General features: G+C 37.5%; 1 protein-coding gene across 5 annotated transcripts in view; it reads right to left on the bottom strand.

The window, feature by feature from the left end:
- Positions 1-27,519, bottom strand: part of CD2AP (CD2 associated protein) — a 162,378-nt gene that overhangs the window by 92,152 nt on the left and 42,707 nt on the right. For all 5 annotated transcript variants that reach the window (XM_073224610.1, XM_073224609.1, XM_073224612.1 and 2 more), the window contains exon 3: positions 7,415-7,568. In XM_073224610.1, the coding sequence (XP_073080711.1) occupies positions 7,415-7,568 (154 nt within the window). The remainder of the gene's footprint in view (positions 1-7,414; positions 7,569-27,519) is intronic.

Below are 27,519 nucleotides of genomic sequence, written 5' to 3' on the forward strand. Positions count from 1 at the left end.
CATTGCAATCTATTTCCTGTTTTAATTCAGTTAGTATTTGTTTCACATATGTAGGTGCTCCTGTGTTGGGTGCATAGATATTCACAATGGTTATATCCTCTTGTTGGATTGACCCCTTTATCATAATGTAATGTCCTTTGTATCTTGTGACTTTCTTTGTTTTGAAGTCTACTTTGTCTGAAACAAGTACTGCAACTCTTGCTTCTTTATTCCTATTAGTTGCATGAAATATCTTTTTCCATCCCTTCACTTTTCATCTGTGTATGTCTTTGGGTTTGAAGTAAGTCTCTTGTAGGCAGCATACAGATGGGTCTGGTTTTTTTATCCACTCAGTGACTCTATGCCTTTTGATTGGTGCATACAGACTATTTACATTTAGGGTGATTATTGATAGGTATGTACTTACTGCCATAGCCGACTTTAGATTTGCAGTTACCAAAGGTTCAAGGGTAACTTCCTTACTAACAGTCTAATTTAACTCACTTAGTATGTTATTAGAAACACAATCTAAAGATTCTTTTTTTTCCTCCTTTTTCTTCCTCCTAAATTCTTTGTACATTACATATCATATTCTGTACTACTTGTCTATCCCTTGACTGACTTTGGGGGCAGTTGACTTGATTTTGCATCTGCTTAGTAATTAATTGTTCTACTTTCTTTACTGTGGCTTTATTTCCTCAGTTGACAGCTATTTAGTCTTAGGAACACTTCCATCTATAGCAGTCCCTTCAAAATACACTGTAGAGATGGTTTGGAGGAGGTAAATTTTCTCAAGCTTTTGCTTATCTGAAAATTGTTTAATCCCTCCTTCAAATTTAAATGATAATCTTGCTGGGTAGAGTGTTCTTGGTCAAGGCCTTTCTGCTTCATTGCATTAAATATATCATGCCACTCCTTTCTGGCCTGTAAGGTTTCTGTTGGGAAATCTCATCATAGCCTGATGGGTTTTCCTTTGTATGTGATCTTTTTTCTCTCTCTGGCTGCTTGTAATATCATATTCTGTCTTTATTTTTGGTCTTTGTCATTTTAATTATTATATGTCTTACTGTTGTCTTCCTTGGGTCCTTTGTGTTAGGAGATCTGTGCACCTCCATGGACTGAGAGACTATATCCTTCCCCAGACTGGGAAGACACTTTCTATCCCTTTTTCTCTCCTTCTTCTGTTATCCCTATAATGCGAATATTGTTCTGTTAGGATTGATCACACAGTTCTCTCAATATTCTTTCATTCCTAGACATCCTTTCATCTCTCTGGGCCTCAACTTCTTTGTATTCCTGTTCTCTAATTTCTATTCCATTTACTGTCTCCTCTGCTACATGTAATCTGCTTTTAAATCCTTCCACTGTAATCCTTATTGAGTCTCAGTTCTGAATTCTACCATGAGTTTTTGAATATTTTTCTGTACCTCCATGAGCATGTTTATGACTTTTATTTTGAAATCTCTTTCCAGAAGACTCAGTTTCACTTGTCTCCCTTTCTGGTGTTAGTGGGATTTTGGTTTGAACCAGGTTCCTTTGACATTTCATATTTGTATGTGGTGCCCTCTTGTGCACAGAAGCTCTACTCTCTGGAGTTGCTCAGGCCCTGGAGCAATGTCAGGTGTTGCAGATGAGCGGCGCTGGTGCCTGGCGGGAGGAGGGAAGAAAGAGCTGTTTCCTGCTTCCTGGCTGTTGTGCCTGACTCCACTGCCAGAACCAGTGGGCTGAATGCACAGGGGTAAGCCTCTATGCTTTGCACTTGTAGCTGCCATAGGAGGGAACTTCCTCTGGCTGGCCTGACTCCAGAACAGGGGCTGCTGGTCAGCTGGCCAGGAGGTAGGTGCAGCAGGCTGCGCTGCATATCACGGTAGGGGGCCTCGGAGCTACATAGACAGCCAGGTGGATTCAGAGCCTAAAGCTCCTGCAAGTTCCCAACCTGCTAGGCAGTATGTGCTTGGACATTTTTGTCCACTTGTCCTTTCCCCCGAGCAGTAAGCTCTGTGCAGTCGTTGCCTCTTTAGCGGCCCTCTTGCTGTTAGGAAGTCTCTCAGACTGCCCACCTTTCTTTTGTCCCAGAGCAGCTGGATGTAGATCCCTGTTTTCCACAAGTGGCTGGAATCTCAGTCTCTCCAGGTATTCCACCTGTCTTAGCTTTCCAATACCATTAATCACCAGAGCACCAGGCAATATAGGTTCATGCTTCCAAAGCCAATCTCCAGGGCTGGATGTTCAGCCGTCTCTCCACACTCCATTTCTTTTCCTCCCTCCCATGAGCTGGGGTGGGGGAAGGGCTTGGGTCCCGCCAGATCACGGCTTTGGTATGTTACCCTGTTCCACAAGGTCTGTTCTTTTCTCCAGGTGCATGCCATCTGAAGCAGCCTTCTTTCCTATTGCTCTTTCAGGATTAGTTGTATAAACTCTATTTTCATATTATATGTGGTTTTGGGAGAAGGCCTCTGTCTCTCACCTCTCACGCTGCCATCTTTAATCTCTTCTGTAGTTTGTTTTTTTAAATGAGTACCAATGACCTCTCATATGACTTAAAGCTCAAAGAGCATTTATTAGCAGAACCCCACCCCACTCCCAAGCATAGAAATTAACTTTGAGCAGTCTAGTTATATTTTAACCAAAAACTTTGGTTTTTTTCCTCTTGCACTAAGCATAGTTCCCCACAGAGTGGTTTTTTCCAAAGTAGTTTGCAAAATTATCTGCAAGAGAATTTCTCATGTTTGAAAGGAAAGAGCCACACTGCATAAAAAACATCCTAACACCTCCATTATTACAAAAAAGTATGGGTCATTTATTTAAAAAAGAAAAATTTTCACATGGTTCCATGTTTAAATATGGTTCACTCTTAAGTCAACATAGCTGTCCATACTGAACTCATCTGCTAATTGACAGTATATTTAAAGAAGTTTTGAGATTTTTCACATTTCAAATGGTATACACAATATCTATCCATACATAATTGGTCAATAAGTATTCACAGAATTTCTACATTTCAGAACCTCTGCTTAGCACAGAAGAAAATAAAGCAACATGTGTTACAGCAGAGTTGTCTATAAAAGGATGTGTGAAATTAAGTCATTTAAACAATAACTATAACTAGTATTCTTTTTTTAATTTTTTATTAATGTATGATTGATATACACTCTTATGAAGGTTTCACATGAAAAAACAATGTAATGACTACATTTACCCATATTATCAAGTCCCCAACCCATACCCCAATGCAGTCACTGTCCATTAGTGCAGCAAGTTGCCAAAGAATCACTATGTCCCTTCTCTGTGATACACTGTTCTTTCTGTGATCCCCCGCACCGTGTCTACTAAACATAATACTCCTCAGTCCCCTTCTCCCTCCCTCCCCACCTGCCTTCCCACACCCCTCCCCTTTGGTAACCACTAGTTCATTCTTGGAGTCTCTGAGTCTGCTACCATTTTGTTCCTTCAGTTTTGCTTCATTGTTATACTCCACAAATGAGGGAAATCATTTGGCACTTGTCTTTCTCCGCCTGGCTTATTTCACTGAGCATGTTCTCCAGCTCCATCCATGTTGTTGAAATGGTAGGATTTGTTTCTTTCTTATGACTGAATAGTATTTCATTGTATGTATGTACCACCTCTTCTTTAACCATTCATCTACAGATGGACACTTAGGTTGCTTCCATATTTTGGCTATCATAGAAAGTGCTGCGATGAACATAGGGGTGCATATGTCTTTTTGAATCTGAGAAGTTGTATTCTTTGGGTATATTCCAAGAAGTGGAATTCTGGGGTCAAATGGTATTTCTATTTTTAGTTTTTTGAGGAATCTCCTATTGCTTTCCACAATGGTTGAACTAGCTTACATTCCCACCAGCAGTGTTGGAGGGTTCCCCTTTCTCCACATCCTCGCCAACATTTGTTGTTCTTAGTCTTTTCAATGCTGGCCATCCTTACTGGTATGATGTGATATCTCATTGTGGTTTTAATTTGCATTTCCCTGATGATTAGTGATGTGGAGCATCTTTTCATGTGTCTGTTGGCCATCTGAATTTGTTCTTTGGAGAACCGTCTCTTCATATCCTCTGCCCATTTGTTAATCGGGTTATTTGCTTTTTGGGTGTTGAGGTGTGTAAGTTCTTTATTTATTTTGGATGTTAACCCCTTGTCAGATATGTCATTTGCAAATATATTCTCCCATACTATAGGATGCCTTTTTGTTTTGTTGATGATGTCCTTTGTATAACTAGTATTCTTATCACAAGTAATCTCCATATAACATATAATTACTGAGATATACCACTTAAGACAATTATAACCTCAGAAAATATTATCATCACGTCATGAAGTAAAACCTCATAATTAGAGATGAAGTATCATGTCTATAATATACTTTTCACAACTGGTTCAGTTTTTAAAACGTACTTGTATTTATGGAGATAAAATCAGTGTGACAAAATGCTAATAGCAACTTTAGGTGAAGAGTATAATGTATTCATTGCACAACTGTTCTTTCAACTTCTCTAAGATTTTAAACTTTTCAAAATGAAACAGGAAGTTAGGAATACCCTACCCCATTCATTTGAGAGGTTGCAGCTATAGGAGTCATTTGAGTTGTTCTTCTTATGAGTCAGAGTATTTTATTATCAAGGAATAGAGCCTGAAATAATATCCAATTTTTAAAAAATTTTTGCTGTGAAGATGTGAAATCAGTGATCATTTTTTATAGAATTCAAAATTTTCATTATTTTCTTCAGTGACTGAAAATCAGGAGACACACTATTTGCTACCGACTATGCTACTTGTTTTCTAGGAATGAAGAACTCTGCAGATTGACATTCTAGTCAAAAATTTTTTCAAGTAGCCACATCATTTTTATGGTACAACTACCAATGACCTATCAGTATCAATTTCCATGCATCTTTTAATTCAAAATAATTACTATCTAGATGAAAAATCACTTCTGCAACACAAGATCCCACTAATAAGGAATACAAAGTTACAAGCACTGACATCTCCCCTCACACATGACAAGAGTAGATTCACATCTGGCATCAAATTTTTCCAAATCTAAAAGCAAAGTACTAATATTTCACACTGCATGTTATATAAAGTTGTGATGCTCAAAGATGTCAATTCTTTACTATCTAAGTAAAATACTCTACATCATTGTGTCTGATTTTACAAGGGCAGCAATAATGTGACTTTGCCTTTTTTACTGTGAGAAGTACGTTTTCTCGTCTATAACTTTAGCAACTTAGAGTAATTAACTTTGTACTGGTAAATATTATTCTGTGCTCACTCTAGAAAACAAACTTCTTTGTTTTACCAAAGAAGTTAACATGCTTAACTTAAACACAACAGTAAAAGTTTCAAGGCTTTGTGACTAGGATTCACAAAAAGCCAACACTTTTTTGCTTTGGATTCTAGGGAAAAATAGCTAACAAGTACAATTTCCAGATATTTAGCATATTGTCTATTTAATTTCTACCTTTTAGTTCCTTAGAAAATTCAACAGATATACAGACTAACTTGTCTAAGCACACAGAGATTAAAATTTAACATTCAGACTGCAGTGTTTATCATTATCAATTTTTTAGAGTTTTGGATTGTTTTAAATATTAATAGTTTTGGTTAGTAGTATCTACTACTATATAATACAATAAACCACTTTTGAATAAATGGCCAATTTTATGAATTAAGGATATGATGCAAACTAACAGTAAAAAAAAATCAGGCTTAAAGGAACAAAACAAAAAAACATTAGCTTGCTTTTCCTGGAAAAGCAATATGAAAGCAACCTGCATCCTGTTTTAAATGTGAGCTAGCACCAACGACCAATTTAATCCTTGCAGCTATACACTTAAAACCAAATTACAGAAGATCATTAGGAAAAAACCCTGAAAGCCTCTTGGCACCAACTATGAGAATGGTTTTTCCTTCTTACAAGAAAAAGAATCACAACTAGTATTCTTGAGGAAGGAAGAACTTAGTTCTTTCCTATTAGGAGACAAAAGAGTAAAATGTTCATAACCTTGAAGCCCTCTGTCTCTCCTCTACTTAACAAGAAACTTGTTCCTGTATAGCTCAGTAAAGCTAAGGAAAGTGGTAAATGGATTTTAGGATAGGCAGGGGTTATAAATAACTCTTCCATGGGCTGAAAAATTCTTCTACACAGAATTCTATACAGAGGTTCACCTGCAGAATGTAGACATACTTTCTGTTATCTGTCCCCCCAGTCTCCAGGGTTTGAGTCCAGGGCAAGTAGAACTACCACCTTCAGGCAGTAGGCTGAAAGCAGTATGGATAATAATATCTGGATATTACTTGTACATTGCATTTACTGGGAACATGTAAAACCCTTTAAATTGGTCTGTCTCAGTGTTGTGAAATCTGTTGCATTTTTATGAAAACCTGTTTTCATCTTATGAAAATAATCAGAGTGGTATTACCAAGATTGAGTTTTCCCCAAAATTCAAAGACAGTTATAAGGACACTCTATAACAAGTAGTTCAAAGTTTATAAAATGTATATAAACAAAATTTATTGTAGACTACTTGGTCACACAAGGAACTTACAGATCACAATATTAAAGACACTGACCTGAGATAAATGGTGGCTAACTACTCATTTAATACTTATTAAATCAAACTGAACATAGATAGCATCAATATTCAATCTCTCAAGGGGTTCCAGGTCTTACTAGGCTAAAATGCTATCTGCTCCCATAAATGTAATACAGTACTTTTACTGTATTACTGTAATACAGAAACTTTTACTGTTTAATGTTTAATATTTTAATAACAGTCTTTCCCAAGACTATAAGTCTCTGAGAGCTGCAATACTGTCTTTTTTATTACTTTCTCACCAGAAGCAATATAAAACTCAAGAGTTTAAATGATCTAAAATTATAAGACAGACTCAAAACTAATTCCTAATTTCAAATGTGTTGCTCTCCCTCTGCTTAACTGTTCTCCTAACATATTTACAGAGTACCAAATACTTAAAAGGCGCATGCTGGGCCAATCACCTTGGAAAACTGAATGTGTAAGTTCAGCTCTCTAACCACTAAAAAAAATGTATTATCAAAATTCTTACATCTACAGTACTAAAGGATGAGCAGACATTTTAGTATCCCATTAAGTAAATGGCATTAAAATTAATTTAAGGTAAAGTGTTAACTAAAGTATAACAACAGGGCCTGTAAGACTAATAAGAAAACAAAGCCTCATATTTTAATTTATAATTCCTATAGAGAGTTGTCAGCAGCTTCTGCTGGATTATCATACAAAGACTGACTACACAGACCAGTAAGTACTAACATGAATAGAAGTATGAAGTTTCTGCATTTTTCTGCAAAAAGTTGAGCTAATTATTTAACATAATTTATGACATTTTAAAACACCCTTCTACTTTGATTTAATTAAACAGGAAACGAATTATTACATACTCTTTTTAATGTTTTTGGTTTGTGGATGTGGTTGAATTCCTCCAGCTGGGAGTCCATAGGTGCTTATTCGTTGTACAAGACTTGCTACATTCCCATGCCTTTCCCGTTTGATAGGCAAATTGTCATTCTTGGATTCTGTTTCTCTCTTAATTTCCTATAAAAGAGGAAATCAGTAAATAGGGAAATTAAGTTAAATTTTATTAAGTTCTCAAATGTAAAATACCAGAATACTGGTATAGTGGTTACCACACAAAACATATCAACAGTTTTCAACCTTTTCCTCTGCCCATGCTCACACTTATCTAAAGAATGCAACACACTTTGGTAACAATGACTCATATGAGTTTACATCTTATCAGAACTGGAGATGGAGGTTAAGAATGGGAGGCTGAAACATTACCTCCACCCCAACACACAAAGAAACCCTGAAATACATAAACAAACAATAAGACAAACAAAGATTCTAAGTCAGGGGTAGGCAAACCTTTTCTATAAAGGGCCATACAGTAAAATATTTTAGGATTTGCCAGCCACACAATCTCTGTTCCAATGAGCTTTGTCATTTTAGTGTAAAAGTGGTCATATAACTAAAGGAATGAACATAGCTAAGCTCCAACAAAATTTTATTTATGGATGCTAAAACTTCTATTTCATATAATTTTCAATATCAATAATTATTATTATTCTTTTGATTTCTTCCAACTATTCATAAAATTTTTGCAAGCATTCTCAGCTCATGGACATTACAGAAACAGATGGCATTCAGATTTGGTTCATGGGCTGCTTGATGAACCCCCTTCTAAGTCACGGATCTGAGAGAAGATAATGCAAACCTTCATGGAAAGAAGCATGAAATACTGGTAAATTAAAAGAAGACAAAAGGGCAATTATGCCATGCTCAATGATTGAAAATTCATTATCATAAAGATATCAATTCTCCCAAAAACTGATGTAATGATGCAATGTAATTCCAATAAATCTATCACAGATTTGGGAGAGCAATTTAATAAACTGGTGGTAAATCTATACAGAATAACAAAAGACCATGAACAGCCAGAATACTTCAGGGAAAATTAAATGAGGGACTAAGGAAAAATTATAAGCCACTATAAACTAGCATGGTACTGGCATAGCAACATGCATACTGATAAAAATAACAAAATAGTCCATAAACAGACAACTTGATTAATAATAGGTGAAAAAAAAAACTAGGAAAAAAATTTAATCTTAAAACACATGGTACTTGTAAAATTAATATTCCATATTTAGGGGGTAGGGAATAAAATTGGATTTCTACCTGACACATTTGACATTTAAAAATTAACAATTTCTGCTCATTAAAAGTAACCATGGGAAAAAAATCACTAACCAGAAGGTATTTTTAACATATAAAGTTAAAGAATATGTATCTTAGGTTTATGTCTGAAAGTTAACCACAATTGTTACTCTCTAACCGGTAGGATTTCATATGATTTTGACTTCTTTATACTCTTAAGAAGTGTTTAATGCTTACTATTTTGTTTTTTTAACAATGTGTATCATCCTGCACACCATTTTGCAATCAGAAAAGGTTTTTCATTTTGGGAGAACTGTTAAGTTGGTGAAGAATTGTGAAAAATCATTAAAGTACAAATCACAGAAGACAGGTAATATTTCACAATGTAGACTGTTTCTTGGTGATATACTTAAGGAAAAATATTTCAATTTGCTATTAATAATACATGACATATCAACACTTGAAAACCTCAGTTTTCAAACCGCACTTGATTATTTTTCAAACTAATATAAACATAATCTACGCAAAGACTGGTAGTCACAACCTCAACATGCCAAAAAGTATTCATTTTGGAATTTCCTGACTGACTCATAAGCTACCCACATTTTAAAAAGAAACAAAATTCACATCTCTGAGCATTATTGTTGCTTTCTAGTACAGGAGACCACAACTTCGCCTTGACATTCAAATCCCGTTCCTCTAGGAAAGTATCTTCAATTTGACTAAACATGATTCAGAGTACAAGTTCAGGAGACAGATGACCTGAGTACAAATATTGGTTCTAACCTGTTCAGTTGCCCTCAGAATATATAACTTTGGATATGTGTGTTATCTTTTAATAAAAATTAACCATGTGAATTACTAAGTATGGTATATTGAGACAATGTTTCTCATTTCTAAAAAAATTAATTTACAACATATCGTTCAAGAAACATTTTAAGGACCTTCAATATTCTCTGACACATAATCACATCCATGAACATTAGATGTAATAAATCTTCTGAGGACAAGGGAAGCAAACTGAAAATACACTGAATAGGATAAAATCCGGTTTACAGTCTTCTAAATACACAGTGCCAACAAAGATGTTATTACAAGAATCAAATACCTCAAAGCTCCAAGCAAAATTACCAGTTCCTGCTACAATCTACTACCACCAGACACAGACACACACACACACACACACCCTTCCTCCCTCAGACACACACACACACACCACACACACACACACACACACACACACACACACACACAGACACACACACACACACACACACACACACACACACTCCCTCCCTCCCTCCCTCCCTTCCTTCCTTCCTCCCTTCTTCCCCCTCCCTGGCCCCCGTCATTATTCTCACTCTGTCTCAGTTTCTGAACAATTGTACTTCCAAACTACTCTTTGGCTATTATCTTCCGCAGCAAACTTTATTAAATGCCTATGAAGTATTCATTTACAGAGTTACCATGTACTGACAGACAAATTGAGAGAAACTCTGAATCTCATTCTACAAATGAGGGAAGTCTCTGACACAAAAGTATACTTATCAATACAAAACTGGCCAAGAAAATACAATGGGGATAATCTCCATAGATGAGAATATATCCATTGGTTTTGTTTCATAGTAGGAAGTAGCAAATTAAAGGAAGGTAAAAAATATAAGCAAATGAGGAGGGGGGCACTAAAACGGTTAGAGAGATTACATTCTTCATCCATTAACATAAGTAATCAAAGATATTTAACTCTGATTGCACTATCCAAAAACAGATAACCTAAAAAATAATCAACAAAAATGACAGACAAACCACTCCTTCATGTTGTATTACTATGTAATAATTTAGCTATCTAGTCCTGGTCAGTGCATGATCATGATCTAAAAATGGAAAGCAACTATCACAGAATTAAAGGTCATAAAAGAAAATAAAAATCAGATTAGAGGACAAGAGCTTCCTTTTACTTCTCAAATGAGAAATAAGTTACCTAATCACCAAACTCTTAAATAATTAGAGTTCTGGTTATGTTAATTAAAATCTAAGGAATATACTTACTTCTTTTTAACTTAACATTCAGGATTTCCAACAGTGTTATACAAAACTAGCACCTGCAACTTTACAGAAGAATAAATCATAAGGTATGGAGAAGTGGTGTAAGTAAGTGGAATTAAAAGTTTGCTACCCATCCACTGTTTTAGCTTCTACTGAGTCAACATTAGAACCATGTGTGAAAAATTAGGTTTCTATCTTAACAAAATGGTTTTCCCCATCCCTAAAGGTTTTATTTTGTTTTTTGTAATGTAAGTGACAGTATATAAGAAATGATCCATAAGGAACTACCACAAATCATTAGATTTTCTTTTTTATTATGATTAAACTGGATATCACCAAAAAACCTTCAGTCCAAAGTAAAATGACCCACAGGTAAAAATCTCCTTAGTAATAAATCTATGTACCTTTTGAGTGCCAACATATCAAAATCATCAAAGAAAACGACAGACGTAATATAAAACTATTTTGAAAGTTTCTGAACTTACTCTCTCCACCCGGCTCCACCCCCAAATATGCTATTCTCCACATAAATGCTGTCTCTTCAATTTGGACAAAAGGCATCCCTATTTCAACTTCCCCTCCGCCATCTAGAAAAGAAAAAATAGGAAAGGGGGAAAGGGGGGGAGTTGTGTACATTCATCGTCAAGGGCATCATCCTACTCCTTTCCTATTTCCATCACAAGAATGTTAATAAGAGCCAAGTGAAGTAGAGTGGGAAATACACTAAATAAAGAACTCTTCTCTTACCCATATTCTTTCAGACATACCACTGATTCAAATGGACTGAAAATATCCCAGTAATTTGTAATGGTCACATTTTTCATACTAGTTTCGTTCACTTAAAAAAATGTCATTTGTGCTCTCAACCCTAGGATGAATGGGTTTTAGGGTAAGAACTGCAGGGAATGAAGGCTAGTGTATCTATGACTCAAGAGACAGTACACCTGCAGGGAGATCCTTCTCTCAAAGCTGCTGGACTCCTTGAAGCCACAGATGACAGGAGCAGGCAACTAGTCCTGGCCCAAATGAGACCTGGAAAATATTCCAGAAGCCCAGATTCTGGCACTGAAGCTTTCCCAGGTAAAATTATTTCTACAACTTGAAATACGTTGGCAGAAAAAAAGTAAATATTACCTCCTTAAGGGAAAAATTAGCATTTAACTTTCCAGGTAAGTGCCAGGTAAACAATAATTTATAGAATAATGTCTTGAATTTAAATTTATGGTGTGAAAAAGAGGATGTAAACGGGAAGGAGGTACAAGTAATGTTAAATAGCTTACATTTTTTCTGTAGAAACAGTCTGTAAGGTACCTACCAAATTCCTAAAAATGGAAGAAGGTTGGGGGAGGGTTGTAAGGAAAGAAAAGGATTTTTCACAATAGATACTTCTATACTGCTTGAAGTTTGTTTCAACATATATTACTAGTGATTTTTTTTAAATAAACAATTGGTGTGCCCACAAAAAACACTGCTCCAAGTCAAATTGTTCTAAGGCTTTTAAAGATCTTAGTGGTGTGGGCACACATTATGAAATCTAAATCCTTACCCATCTTTTCTAGCATTACCTGTATTTAACTATTTCCCTAACTCAGTGATTATATGAATATAGTCTATATGGGATTCAGAATATTAAAAATAACCCAAGTTATGGAACAAATTGCTCTTAACTAGTATGGAAAATAGCATTAATGTTTTACAGTATGTAACAAAATGTACAATGATGCATAATTATACTTTGACATTTCATGTTTTTACTGGAATTCTCAAAAGGCAAGGAAAACTGTCTTCCATTTAGTATTCTGATACTTAAAGTTGTTTTTTTCTCTAAGTGTTTACTATTAATGAAAGTAAATCAAACACCAAATGTTCTGATATAAAGCTATTTTCCTCAACCGACCTAATAAAACTACCAATACATACCCTAATACTCAAACACATCACCGAGGTTTATCTGAGTAAACTAACAGTTTTCATAAAGTAAGAGATTCAAAGAAATAAAGGTCACAAAATCACACTGTCCTTTCTTTCATTCAAACAGTAATTCTTAAGGGAAACAGTGAAATACCAACAGATTTTAAAATTAAATCAGCATTCTTGTAGAAAAAGAATGTGGCATATTTTTAAAAAGTCACTGAGACCCTTCCACAGTAGCTGTGTACATCATATTATTCCCCATATTCCTAATATTTCTTTAAAAGTATCTTTAAAAAATTTTTAAATACAACTGTAAATCTAATGTCTTACTAAACCACATAACCTATTCAATCTAGAAATGATATTTTCAAATGTAAGTTGTCAAACTGCTTAACTTTAAAAAAATTCAATTATTTAAATTTTATTCTAAATGAGAAAAAAAAATTTTAGAAATTTAAGTCAAAACAAAGAAAAAAAGTCCAAATGATTTTTATTCACTTGTCCACTTACTGAAAATACTTGTGTGAATAACTTGTTTCCTTGTTCATTATTATATCAAAAGTCTGAACTACAATGAGGTATCACCTCACACCAGTAAGGATAGCTGCCATCCAAAAGACAAACAACAACAAATGTTGGCAAAGCTGTGGAGAAAGGGGAACCCTCCTACACTGCTGGTGGGAATGTAAATTAGTTCAACCATTGTGGAAAGCAGTATGGAGGTTCATCAAAATGCTCAAAACAGACCTACCATTTGACCCAGGAATTCCACTCCTAGGAATTTACCCTAAGAACTCAACAATCAAGTTTGAGAGAGACAGATGCACCCCTATGTTTATCGCAGCACTATTTACAATAGCCAAGAATTGGAAGCAACCTAAATGTCCATCGGTAGATGGATGGATAAAGAAGATGTGGTACATATACACAATGGAATACTACTCAGCCATAAGAAGTGGAAAAATCCAACCATTTGCAGCAACATGGATGGAGCTGGAGAGTATTATGCTCAGTGAAATAAGCCAAGCGGAGAAAGAGAAATACCAAATGATTTCACTCATCTGAGGAGTATAAGAACAAAGAAAAAATTGAAGGAACAAAACAGCAGCGGAATTACAGAACCCAAAAATGGACTAACAGTTCCTATGTGCTGACCTCCAATGAGTTCTGCACAGTGGTATAGAGGGCATGTCAAAGTGTGGGCAAAGGGTCTGTTTGTTTCTATGCAGAAGATCAAGGCCTAGCTTGGATACCCAGAAAATGAACTAAGATATGATATGAGGAGGAGCTTCCGGCATCAGCACTCTCTGGAGGACTTGTGCCAGGGGACGATCATCAAAAAGCCTCCACAGGGATCCGGACGATGCTGCGGTTGTGGCTGCATCCACCCCACTGTTTCCTGGACTTGCCATTGGAATGAGGAGGGAGATGTCTAGGCTGGCATGTGCATACAGTGAGACAACAAATTTGACCGGATCTGTACTGTTGGAACTCAACCAGGAGTTGGGAGGGGTGCAAGTTGTAGCACTCCAAAATCTTATGACTATAGACTATCTACGGTTAAAAGAACATATGGGATGTGAACAGACCCCAGAAATGGGTTGCTTTAATTTGTCTGATTTCTCTCAGACTGTTCAAGTACAGTTGGACAATATCCATCATATCATAGACAAATTTTCACAAATGCCTAGGGTGCCTAAATGGTGTTCTTGGCTACACTGGAGATGGATGGTAATTACAGATTTGCTTTGTTTATGTCACCATATTCCTATTATGTTAATATGTGAGCGCAAGTTAGTTAGTAGTTTAAAACCTATACATGCTTAAGGTACTCTACAAGAAGATATGTCAAAGAAATAATCAATCCTCCCATGTTTTCTTCCATATGCTACCTCTATAGCTTTTCTTCTTTCTTCCTAATTACAACCCTTAAATAGAATTCGTGCCTCATATCAAATTTACCGAGTGTCATAATTCCTCCAGGTGGTAAAGATACCTCGAGACAAGTGCTGGGCATAGAAGCCACAGGGCATAAATCTGCAAAGAAGTAAAAAGCTAACCTTTTCAAACAATATGGCTTCTCTCTCACTTACCAACTTTACATTTCCCTGTATGGCCCCAGAAGATGGCTGGTTAGCCAGAGATGGGTAAGATTCCTCAAGGGAGGAACAACCTAAGACAGGCACAGTCGCAGGGGGGCCATCAGGTGAGAAAGTGGGGATCAACAGAGGTGAGGCTCAGAACCTCACCCCCCCTGCTTTGAGAGAAATCTTCTGCATCCGTGGATATTTTGCTGCCCTTGTCTAGCTTGGATTAATACTTAGTCCATAGGCACACACCTGATCATCTACATTTGCCCTCTTACAGCACTAAACTATGTTTTCTACCTTTATCTTGCATCTACCTACCACTTCAGCATTTTATTAAAAATAAAAATAATAATAATAATAAAGGGAGAAATGTGGGATCCACATATAAATCAAGTATAAAAATCAAATGAATATTCATATTTGACCTGATTGTTTATAGTTCATAATGCATGATCAAAACCAAAAGTTTCTGTGATGAATGCCCTTGTACTGTTCACCATGTAAGAATTTATTCACTATGTAAGAATTCGTTCACCATGTAAGAACTTGTTCGTGATGCTTCAGAAGATTGGAGACTGACGAGAATTAGGCTTGAGATGGATTAATGATTGTGCATTGAGCACTGACCCCCTATACAGAATTTTATTGTTGTTAACAACCATTTGATCAATAAATATGAGAGATGCCCTCTCAAAAAAAAAAAAAATCACTCCCCTTCTGTGCACACAAAACCTCTGTGTGAATAGACTTTACTGAAAAAAAAAAAAATCTGAAACACTTCATCAAGCTCTGAGAACTCCAAGACAGATCAAAATTTCACTTTAAATTTAAAAATATAAGGAACAGCAATTCACTTACCACAACCTGACACATTGTCTGTGAATATATCCACTTATTTTTTAAAGCACTAAAGTAAAAACACTGAAACAACAGATCATAAGATAACCTGTAGCACCTCCAGGATCAGTATAAAGCTCACAAGAAAGCTGTTTCGAAGCTTGCAGATTAGCATCCCCTAGTCACAAATACTGTCTAATACTCTTTGAGTACAACTAATAAAAATAGTTGTTAACCTCTTTTGATCTTATTTCACTGGTATTTCTCTGCTTTTTTTTGAGAAAAAGCTATTCCTATACCACTTCTAAAAGTAGAGTCTCCTATATTGTGAGTTTTTAGACTGTTACAGAGTTGCATTACAATCACGACTAAAACACATCACCATCTGGATCATAGAAGGATGAAATACATGATACTTTTCCTATTCTTCCCACTAATACAGTTAAAAACTCTGGACATTATATATAAAAAATAAATAAAAATATTCTAAAAAGTTGGAGAAAAGAAGGCAGACCAGTCAAGAGAGACCAGGTTCCTCAGAATCTGTTAGCAAGATCACGGGGATTCCTTTTCCCTCACATATTCTAGACTGAGTACTAAAGATGCCAACAACCTATTAATGCCAATGAGTATAGAGAGGAAAAAAAACTCCAAGAAAAGCCCGCTGTCCCTAGCCAAAGGACTAAGAAAAAGGTAGTCTAAAGAGACAGAAAGCTCTTAAGACAGTAACTACCCATGCCAGCAAAGGACAAGTAGGGAACCAAGACTTCCACCTTCACCAGCCTGTTAGGCACCCGAACTACCACCACTACCCCATATCGCCAGCCAAGTTGGTGTCAGAGAAAGCCAAGTAGAGAGCTTCCCACCCGGAAGGAATGAGCTCCCTCTCCCCCTACTGTCAGTGGAAGCCGCAAGGCAGAATTAATGAGGCACACCTGTCCTCCATCAAGGAATCAAAAGAAGCCTAGTGGACTCTGAACCCCCATCCTACCCAGAAGCAACAAAGAGCTCCTCCCCTTCCAAGTGTTAATAGATACCAAATGGGGAACTGGTCTTGGACATAACTCATTTTACTTTTTTTTTTTTAGCACTTTTCTATTTACTTACTTTATCTAAAATAAAGTTTAGATTTAGATCCAAGGTCCTCAACCAATACTCTGATTTTTTAAAATATTTTTACCACAAAAACATCTACCAGGGCTTGGACACAAATCCTCATCTTTTAATAAAGTCCTCATAGATGTCTGTTTTTCTTCTTTCTCAGTAACTGGAGTTAACCTTTCAAAGGCATTGTTTTTTAGCCCCCTCATCATTAAACAACTACCTTTTCCCTCGAAAGGACTCAAAAAGAAAGATCATTTCCACCAAATCATTTTTCTAACTGTAAGACTTTAGTTCCATACGAAAGACCTATCAAAATGAGTTTTACTCTAAAGAGCTAGAGTTTACACAAATACAAACACACTTAAAGCTTTTTTTATTGTCCACCTTCTCATCCAGTCAGCCCACTTTTAAACAGATTTCATCTGTTCAACAACCACTACTTAACCAACCAAGATTAGATTTGGTTTAGGGAAATAGGCTTATCAGGCTAACTGCCTGTCCCATATTTTTTCACTATTACTTTCCTTCCTTAAAAACTACTAATTTTTTTTAAAGGGCAATTAGAAAAGTTCTACCTTATTTACTTATTTTATTATTAGCATTTGATAAAACAGTATATGGCATATTGCATGCAGACACTGAAAAAAAGCAAATCTATTTGTTGACTAAATGTACTAGGTTAGGTAATTTTCTTCTCTGATTTCCCCTTTCTAAATGGATGGGCAATTCCTGAGCAAGAAAATAACAGGATGAAATAATAAAATCCACCATATCTACATGCAAGGCATATATACACACAAAATCTAATTCTTACCAACAACCCCAGTAGGTGGGATTCTCCTCTTTCACACAGGAAAAAAAATATGCTCTAGAGTGAAGCATCTTTACCAAGAATACACAGTAGGTACATGTGTGGGCATGGATGGGGAATAAGAAGTCAAACAGAGGTCCACAAATCCTGACTCCAAAGGCCATGTTCCTTTCACAATGCCAGGCTACGTTCTTCTTGAAGTAGCTCTAGTACAGCAGTTGGCCACCACAACCATAACATTTGAGCCTACCTTCTAATTTCAGGGTCCTTCTCAAAGGCAATTCATTCCTTATCTTCTCTGCACCCTTCTGTGTTTTACTGAACAAATAACATCAGAGATGCTATGACAGAACCCCAATTTAAAGTATCAATGTCATTTTCCATTCCACACCATTTTTTCTTTCAAATGACTCATGACTATCAAAAATTATCTTTGTCTTGTTTTTTCACATTTGTGTTTTCCCCCACTATTAGAATATAAGCTAATAAAGAGGAGGGAATTTATCTGTTACTCACCATTATATCTGTAGCATCTATAAAGAGTCCTAGCACAAAAAAACCTCAGTAAACATTTGAATAAATGAATGAAAGGCAAACAGGAAAGAATTAAAACAATTGAGAGGCACTGTACATGGGAGGATATGCCACAGCATTACTAATGATAGTTCAACAGAGGGTACATGGATAATTTAGTTTCTTTCTGGGATACTGGAGAGACCCATTATCTAAATAAAACTGAAAACCCTGATATAACTTCAACAGGAAGAGAGACGTAGTTCATGAAACTACATGCTTCAAAGAGCCTACTGAGAAGTATCCTTAATTGGTGCTAAAGTTGCTGTTAATCTTATTTGCAATGAAGAAATCAAGCTTTTATTTTACTTTTAACACAATACTCTAGCTGGACTACAATAAATTCTGCATCAAAGGATAGACTCTTTTACTGTGTTATGCCACCAGTGAGAATTTGATGTTGCTATTCCACTGTAAGCTTTCCTATTCTGACTGACAGACTGAGCCTTCTAATTTTCTTAACTTCTCTAGTAAAACCTTGTTTTCTAGTGATAGAGGCAGAAGAACATGAAACTGTGATTCCATTTTATAAAATTAATACAGATGTGTGGGTAAAATTGTAGTAAAACTCCAGATATTCCAGAATATCTCGCCTGGTTTTGGTACATCTGCGTATCAACAGGCGTTCAGAGGTGGAGAGAAGCATGACTTTAATGCATCTGCATCTTTCCTCAGGGGTGGAGAAGTTCGTCTCCATATCAGTGGGTAATTACCTGGGCAACAGAGGGCTTATCACCTCTCTGTACTTGAGAGGTGAGGGGGAGGGCCGGTGTTGTTGCTGCTGGAGCAGGAGAGAGAGATGGACCGGATAGCAGTTTTGTAAGACCCTTTCACCCCAAAGAGCGTTTTGCAGTCAATTTCTTTGGTCAAACTGAATCCATAGCAGACTTGCCCGGGCTGAAACCCATTGGCAAGACAAGATATGACAAGAACATTGCAAGCCTTGCTTCATTTTCTATATATCTTATTTTCACATTTTTTGCGTATTTCCATTCCATCTTCAGTCTCTGAAATACCCTTATGTCAAAAGCCTTTTTCTAGTGGCTCTCAGGCTTAGTTTTGCAAAAAAAAAAAACAGTTTGTGTCCATAAAATTGCAATTTGAGGAAGCAGTTTGATTTTTAATTTTCCAGGGTCAATTCAAATGGTTATGAAAGCATTTTTAATTTTGTTAATTCTAACAACTTTCAACTATGCTGATGCTACTGGAGAATTTCAATGGCTAAGATTCATATCACTTTGTTCTTAGATTCTCAGAAGCACAAATGTTACAAAATTATCACATTTCTCCAATAACCAGCACATACCACATATACAATTCTCCTGTTAAAAATAAAGCCTGACATCTGCTTATCATAGAGCTATCTATACTAAGACCTTGTCCGAATATGACTTCAGGCAAGAGTAACATATTCTCTCCCTACCTTACTTACAAAGGTATCAGAATAAAGTGAGGAACTGTGTGAACATGTATAGCTCTGGGGGGAAGGGTGTTCGCAGCCCGGGGCACATCCCTGTGAAACCAGTGAAACCAAAATAAGTTAAGGGAAAGGGTAGGTTGGGAAAAATCCTTTTTATTGCTCACAGCTTGCTCAGATTCGCTGGCCACACTCCACATCATCCGTCTCCTCCTGCTGTGCCTCCCACTCTGCAGCCACAGAGCGCTCTCCACTTCCCACCCACCCCTTCCAGAAGAAACTCTGTGGAGGGGTCCTTGGTAACTGACAGACACCAGACCAATTATGTACCAGAACAGAATGGAGGAGAGAATGGACTTTTGCTCTCCATCCCTTGCTGGTAAACACCTATTGATATGTAAATGTTAAGGCCAGGTGGGAGATTCTGGCAATTCTGCCATTTTACCCCACTACATGCAAAGTATTAACACAAATGAAAGATATTATTAGCCTAATAGCTCTCCCTTAATTTCCATTCTCACTGCACCACTCATCACTATTATTATACTTTATAACCTCAACTCTCTCCTCTTTAAAAACCTTCCTTCTCATTCATTTCAGGATCTGTAAATGATATTTCAAATGCACTGCACCACTGGCTTTAATCAATACTCTTGGTCTTAAATCCCATTACACTTCTTATATGAAAAACTTTCATTCAGCCAAAGTAGCCCATCCAATTTTTTGTGCCACAAAACACCTAGTGCCTTTGCCAGACATAGACTACACTGAGTGTACACCTAACCTCCCTCCCATCTTTAAGGTTCAAGTGTTACCTTTACATCTTTTCTGAAAAATATGTTTTTCAAGATCCTTTAGTAGCTATCATCTTTACCATGTATTTGACATTCAACCACATAAGGCACTGCAATTTATCCTTTTATTTTAATTTTATTCCACCCCCCCATAAAATGAGTTGTTGGAAAGACTCTTCACACCACACACTAAAACAATGACTAAGCATTTTTAATAGAACATTTATTTTGTTTCATCTTAATTACCAACCAGCAACTACAATGGCAGAGTACCAAATACCAGCAAGCTAAGACAATGATATTCAATCCCAAAGTTTATATCAACAAATAAATAAGACACTTGGCTCTATTTTCATCCAAAACTGAAGTTGAGAATGTAGAAAGACATAATAAACTAGCAGGTTCCTTCTCAGTTTTAGTTTAATTATTAAACATTACAAATTAGTAACAAGAATATAAAACTTTTTTGAGAAAATAAAAGTAATACCTAAATCATATACATACCAGAAAAAAGCAAGATTAATGAAAGACTTCAGTGAAAATCAAAATTTTTAAACTAATGATAACACAGAGTATCTTTAAACCTTCTTTAATCCCAAAGTTATATTTAAAGTCATATTTAAACAAGTCATAGGAAGCACTTATGGATTTTAAAAAAACATAAGCAGAAGGAAGAAAAAGGACCATTCACAATACAGTAAGAATTACTACAAATCAATGAGAAAATCAGCAAGAAAATGGAAAAATAGAGAGAAATACCTGAACAAGGAACAGTTAAAGAAATTTAAATGGCCAATAAATATGAAAAGAGGCCTAAATCCACTAGTAATCACAAAAGTGAAACATTGAAACATGGTGGATACTGTTGTAGATCTGTAAGAATAGCCAAGAAAGACAAAAGAAAGGAAGAAAGAGAAAATCTGATGGTATCAAATGTTAATGGAAGGCAGAAGTAAGGTATGAATATTATGGTAGAAGTTTAAACTTAAACATGTGCAATTATTTAGCAGGAAATTTGACAATCTCTAGTACAGCTGTCTATGTGCACACCCTACTATGCATCAAATTCTCAGCTACATACCTACCCTACCAAAGGATGTTCACTGCAGCTAAAAGTTGGAAAACAGAACTAAATATTCATAAAATGTGGCAGAGACATACAATGGAATAATTTTAAATGGTTAAAAAAAATAGTGCTATTCTTATATTTCTACTCTAACACTATCTGTGCTTTCCTAAATATCTGACATTCTGGAACAAATTACATTAAAATACCACTGATCATGTGAAAACTTCTAAATCAAACATTAAAAATACCAGTCATTATGCAGAAAGTAGGGTTTGGGGCAGACCACAATAACCTATGAAACTTTGGAATCTAACCACTAAAATGAATATTTAATAAATAAATAATGACTGGAACCTCAGAAGATAGATAACTTAAGACTGCCCAAGCAGTAATAACAGATGGATTCTTCAGGGGCTATTAAAAACACATAAAAACAACAAAGTGAAAATGCTGCTTTTGTGGATGCTGAAGAAAATGCAGATAGAAATGGAGAGTAAGCACCAGGAGAGCCCTACACTGTCTTTAAGAAAAAGTTCCCTTACGTGGAAAATAAAGGAACACAACTTCCCACTGTCCTGACATCATTTCTCTATTTACCCATCATTGAACAGCTAACTACATAGTATTACAAAACACACTGTAGCAGAAGGGACTGTTATGTATCCACATTGAAATCCCATGTTACGTATAAAAAGCAACCTGGGGAGGGGGCGGAGCCAGAATGGCGGCATGAGTAGAGCAGTGGAAATCTCCTCCCCAAAACACATAGAGCTATGAAAATATAACAAAGAAAACTCTTCCTAAAATAGAGACCAGAGGACACAGGACAACATCCAGACCACATCTACACCTGCAAGAACCCAGGGCATTGCGAAGGGGGTAAGATACAAGCCCCGGCCCGGCGGGACCCGAGCGCCCCTCCCCCTGGCTCGGCTCCTGGCGGGTGGAAAGAAACCGGAGCGGTTTTTTATTTTAGCGAGTGCTTTTTGGAAGCCTTAAAGGGACAGGGACCCTGGTGCTAGGGAGGCAGGGCGGCGGGACTGGTGAGCGGATGCCTGGGACCGGCACCTGAGGACAGAGGAAATCGCGCGATTTTCCCCCTTTTTTTTTTCTTTTTGGTGAGTGCTTTTTGGAAGCCTTAAAGGGACAGGGACCCCATTGCTAGGGAGGCAGGGTGGCGGGACCAGTGAGCAGGTGCCTGGGACTGGCGCCTGAGGACAAACATTATGGTGCATTTTTCCCTACTGGACCGGTAGGCGGGTGCCTGAGACTGGCGCCTGAGGACGGAGGAAATCACGTGTTTATCCCCTTTTTTTTCCTCTTTTTGGCGAGTACTTTTTGGAAGCCTAAAAGGGACAGGGACCCCGGTGCTAGGGAGGCAGAGCAGCAGGACCGGTGAGCGGGTGCCTGGGACCGGCGCCTGAGGACAAAGAATATCGTGAGATTTTCCCTGCGGGACTGGTGGGCGGGTGCCTGAGACAAGCGCCTGAGGACGGAGGAAATCGCGCATTTTTACCCTTTTTTTTTTTTTTCTTTTTTTGGCAAGTGCTTTTTGGAAGCCTTAAAGGGACAGGGACCCCGATGCTAGGGAGGCAGGGTGGCGGGACCGGGGAGCAGGTGCCTGGGACGGGCGCCTGAGGACAAAGAATATCCCATGTTTTTCCCTGCGGGACCGGACGGCGGGTGCCTGAGACTGGAGCCTGAGGACGGAGGAAATCGCGGGTTTTTCACTTTTTTTTCTCTTTTTGGCGAGTGCTTTTTGGAAGTCTTAAAGGGACAGGGACCCTGGTGCTAAAGAGGCAGAGCAGCAGGACCAGTGAGCAGGTGCCTGGGACCGGCGCCTGAAGACAAGGAATATCGCACGTTTTTCCCTGCGGGACCGGTGGTCAGATGCTTTTTGGAAGCCTTGAAGGGATAGGGACCCCGGTGCTAGGGAGGCAGGGTAGCAGGACCAGTGAGCGGGTGCCTGGGACTGGCGCCTGAGGAAAAACAAAAAAAAAAACACGTGTTTTTTCCTCTTTTTTTTTTTCTGTTCCCTCTCTCATTGTTGCTGTTGTTGTTTTGGTTTGGAGAGTGCTTTTTGGAAGTCTTAAAGGGGCAGGACAGGACACTTAAACCAGAGACAGGGAATCTGGGGATCTCTGGGCACTCTAACCCCCTGGGCAACAGGAAGCACAGAGGACCCTTACGGAGAAAAATAGCCTCCCGGCCACTCACCCGCCAACGGGGCTCCACCACTTTGGAGGAGCAGTCCAAGCCAGGACACCCCCACAGCAACAGCAGAGATAAACTCCACAGCAAAAGGGCAGGTAGCAGAAGCCCTGTCTGCGCACAGCTGACAAGCACAAGCCACTAGAGGTCGCTATTCTCCCAGGAGAGGAAAGCCACAAACCAACAAGAAGGGAAGCTCTTCCAGCGGTCACTCCTACCAGCTCTGCAAACTATCTCTATCACCATGAAAAGGCAAAACTACAGGCAGACAAAGATCACAGAGACAACACCTGAGAAGGAGACAGACCTAACCAGTCCTCCTGAAAAAGAATTCAAAATAAAAATCATGAACATGCTGACAGAGATGCAGAGAAAAATGCAAGAGCAATGGGATGAGATGCAGAGAAAAATGCAAGAGCAATGGGATGAACTCCGGATGGAGATCACAGATGTGAGGAAGGAGATCACAGAAGTGAAACAATCCCTGGAAGGATTTATAAGCAGAATGGATAAGATACAAGAGTCCATTGAAGGAAAAAAAGCCAGAGAGCAGGAACGTATAGAAGCTGACATAGAGAGAGATAAAAGGATCTCCAGGAATGAAACAACACTAAGAGAACTATGTGACCAAACCAAAAGGAATAATATTCGTATTATAGCGGTACCAGAAGAAGGAGGAAAAGGGATAGAAAGTCTCTTTGAAGAAATAACTGCTGAAAACTTCGCCAAACTGGGGGAGGAAATACTCGAACAGACCATGGAATTACACAGAACCCCCAACACAAAGGATCCAAAGAGGACAACACCAAGACACATAGTAATTAAAATGGCAAGGATCAAGGACAAGGAAAGAGTTTTAAAGGCAGCTAGAGAGAAAAAGGTCACCTATAAAGGAAAACCCATCAGGCTAACATCAGACTTCTCGACAGAAACCCTACAGGCCAGAAGAGAATGGCATGATATACTTAATGCAATGAAACAGAAGGGCCTTGAACCAAGGATACTGTATCCAGCACGACTATCATTTAAATATGATGGCGGGATTAAACAATTCCCAGACAAGCAAAAGCTGAGGGATTTTGCTTCCCACAAACCACCTCTACAGGGCATCCTACAGGGACTGCTCTAGATGGGAGCACTCCTAAAAAGAGCACAGAACAAAACACACAACATATGAAGAAGGGAGGAGGAGGAATAAGAAGGGAGAGAAGAAAAGAATCTCCAGACAGTGCATATAACAGCTCAATAAGCGAGCTAAGTTAGGCAGTAAGATACTAAAGAACCTAACCTTGAACCTTTGGTAACCACAAATCTAAAGCCTGCAATGGCAATAAGTACATATCTCTCAATAGTCACCCTAAATGTAAATGGACTTAATGCACCAATCAAAAGACACAGAGTAATAGAATGGATAAAAAAGCAAGACCCATCTATATGCTGCTTACAAGAAACTCACCTTAAACCCAAAGACAAGCACAGACTGAAAGTCAAGGGATGGAAAAACATATTTCAGGCAAACAACAGTGAGAAGAAAGCAGGGGTTGCAGTACTACTATCAGACAAAATAGACTTCAAAACAAAGAAAGTAACAAGAGATAACGAAGGATACTACATAATAATAAAGTGCTCAGTCCAACAAGAGGATATAACCATTCTAAATATATATGCACCCAAAACAGGAGCACCAGAATATGTGAAGCAAATACTAACAGAACTAAAGAGGGAAATAGAGTGCAGTGCATTCATTGTAGGAGACTTCAACACACCACTCACCCCAAAGGATAGATCCACCAGGCAGATAATAAGTAAGGACACACAGGCACTAAACAACACACAAGAACAGATGGACCTAATAGACATCTATAGAACTCTACATCCAAAAGCAACAGGATATACTTTCTTCTCAAGTGCACATGGAACATTCTCCAGAATAGACCACATAGTTGCTCACGAAAAGAGCCTCAGTAAATAGCAAAATATTGAAATTCTACCAACCAATTTTTCAGACCACTAAGGTATAAAAGTAGAAATAAATTCTACAAAGAAAACAAAAAGGCTCACAAACACATGGAGGCTTAACAACATGCTACTAAATAATCAATGAACAAATCAAAATAGAGATCAAGGAGTATATAGAAACAAATGACAACAACAACACTAAGCCCCAACTTCTGTGGGACGCAGCAAAAGCAGTCTTAAGAGGAAAGTATATAGCAATCCAGGCACACTTGAAGAAGGAAGAACAATCCCAAATGAATAGTCTAACATCACAATTATCGAAACTGGAAAAAGAAGAACAAATGAGGCCTAAAGTCAGCAGAAGGAGGGACATAATAAAGATCAGAGAAGAAATAAACAAAATTGAGAAGAATAAAACAATAGCAAAAATCAACAAAACCAAGAGCTAGTTCTTTGAGAAAATAAAAAAATAGGTAAGCCTCTAGCCAACTTATTAAGAGAAAAAGAGAATCACCACAAATCAACATAATCAGAAATGAGAATGGAAAAATCATGACAGACTCCACAGAAATACAAAGAATTATTAAAGACTACTATGAAAACCTATATGCCAACAACCTGGAAAACCTAGAAGAAATGGACAACTTCCTAGAAAAATACAACCTCCCAAGACTGACCAAGGAAGAAACACAAAAGTTAAACAAACCAATTACGAGCAAAGATATTGAAACGGTAATCAAAAAACTACCCAAGAACAAAACCCCGGGGCCGGACGGATTTACCTCGGAATTTTATCAGACACACAGAGAAGACATAATACCCATTCTCCTTAAAGTGTTCCAAAAAATAGAAGAAGAGGGAATACTCCCAAACTCATTCTATGAAGCCAACATCACCCTAATACCAAAACCAGGCAAAGACCCCACCAAAAAAGAAAATTACAGACCAATATCCCTGATGAATGTAGATGCAAAAATACTCAATAAAATATTAGCAAACAGAATTCAACAGTATATCAAAAGGATCATACACCATGACCAAGTGGGATTCATCCCAGGGATGCAAGGATGGTACAACATTCGAAAATCCATTAACATCATCCACCACATCAACAAAAAGAAAGACAAAAACCACATGACCATCTCCATAGATGCTGAAAAAGCATTTGACAAAATTCAACATCTATTCACGATAAAAACTCTCAGCAAAATGGGTATAGAGGGCAAGTACCTCAACATAATAAAGGCCATATATGATAAACCCACAGCCAGCATTATACTGAACAGCGAGAAGCTGAAAGCATTTCCTCTGAGATCGGGAACCAGACAGGGATGCCCACTCTCCCCACTGTTATTTAACATAGTACTGGAGGTCCTAGCCACGGCAATCAGACAAAACAAAGAAATACAAGGAATCCAGATTGGTAAAGAAGAAGTTAAACTGTCACTATTTGCAGATGATATGATACTGTACATAAAAAACCCTAAAGACTCCACTCCCAAACTACTAGAACTGATATGGGAATACAGCAAAGTTGCAGGATACAAAATTAACACACAGAAATCTGTAGCTTTCCTATACACTAACAATGAATCAATAGAAAGAGAAATCAGGAAAACAATTCCATTCACCATTGCATCAAAAAGAATAAAATACCTAGGAATAAACCTAACCAAAGAAGTGAAAGACTTATGCTCTCAAAACTACAAGTCACTCTTAAGAGAAATTAAAGGGGACACTAATAAATGGAAACTCATCCCATGCTCATGGCTAGGAAGAATTAATATCGTCAAAATGGCCATCCTGCCCAAAGCAATATACAGATTTGATACAATCCCTCTCAAATTACCAGCAACATTCTCCAATGAATTGGAAAAAATAATTCAAAAATTCATATGGAAACACCAAAGACCCCGAATAGCCAAAGCAATCCTGAAAAAGAAGAATAAAGTAGGGGGGATCTCACTCCCCAACTTTAAGCTCTACTACAAAGGCATAGTAATC

The sequence above is a fragment of the Manis javanica genome, chromosome 16, assembly GCF_040802235.1.
Source record: "Manis javanica isolate MJ-LG chromosome 16, MJ_LKY, whole genome shotgun sequence".
Classification (NCBI taxonomy): domain Eukaryota; kingdom Metazoa; phylum Chordata; class Mammalia; order Pholidota; family Manidae; genus Manis; species Manis javanica.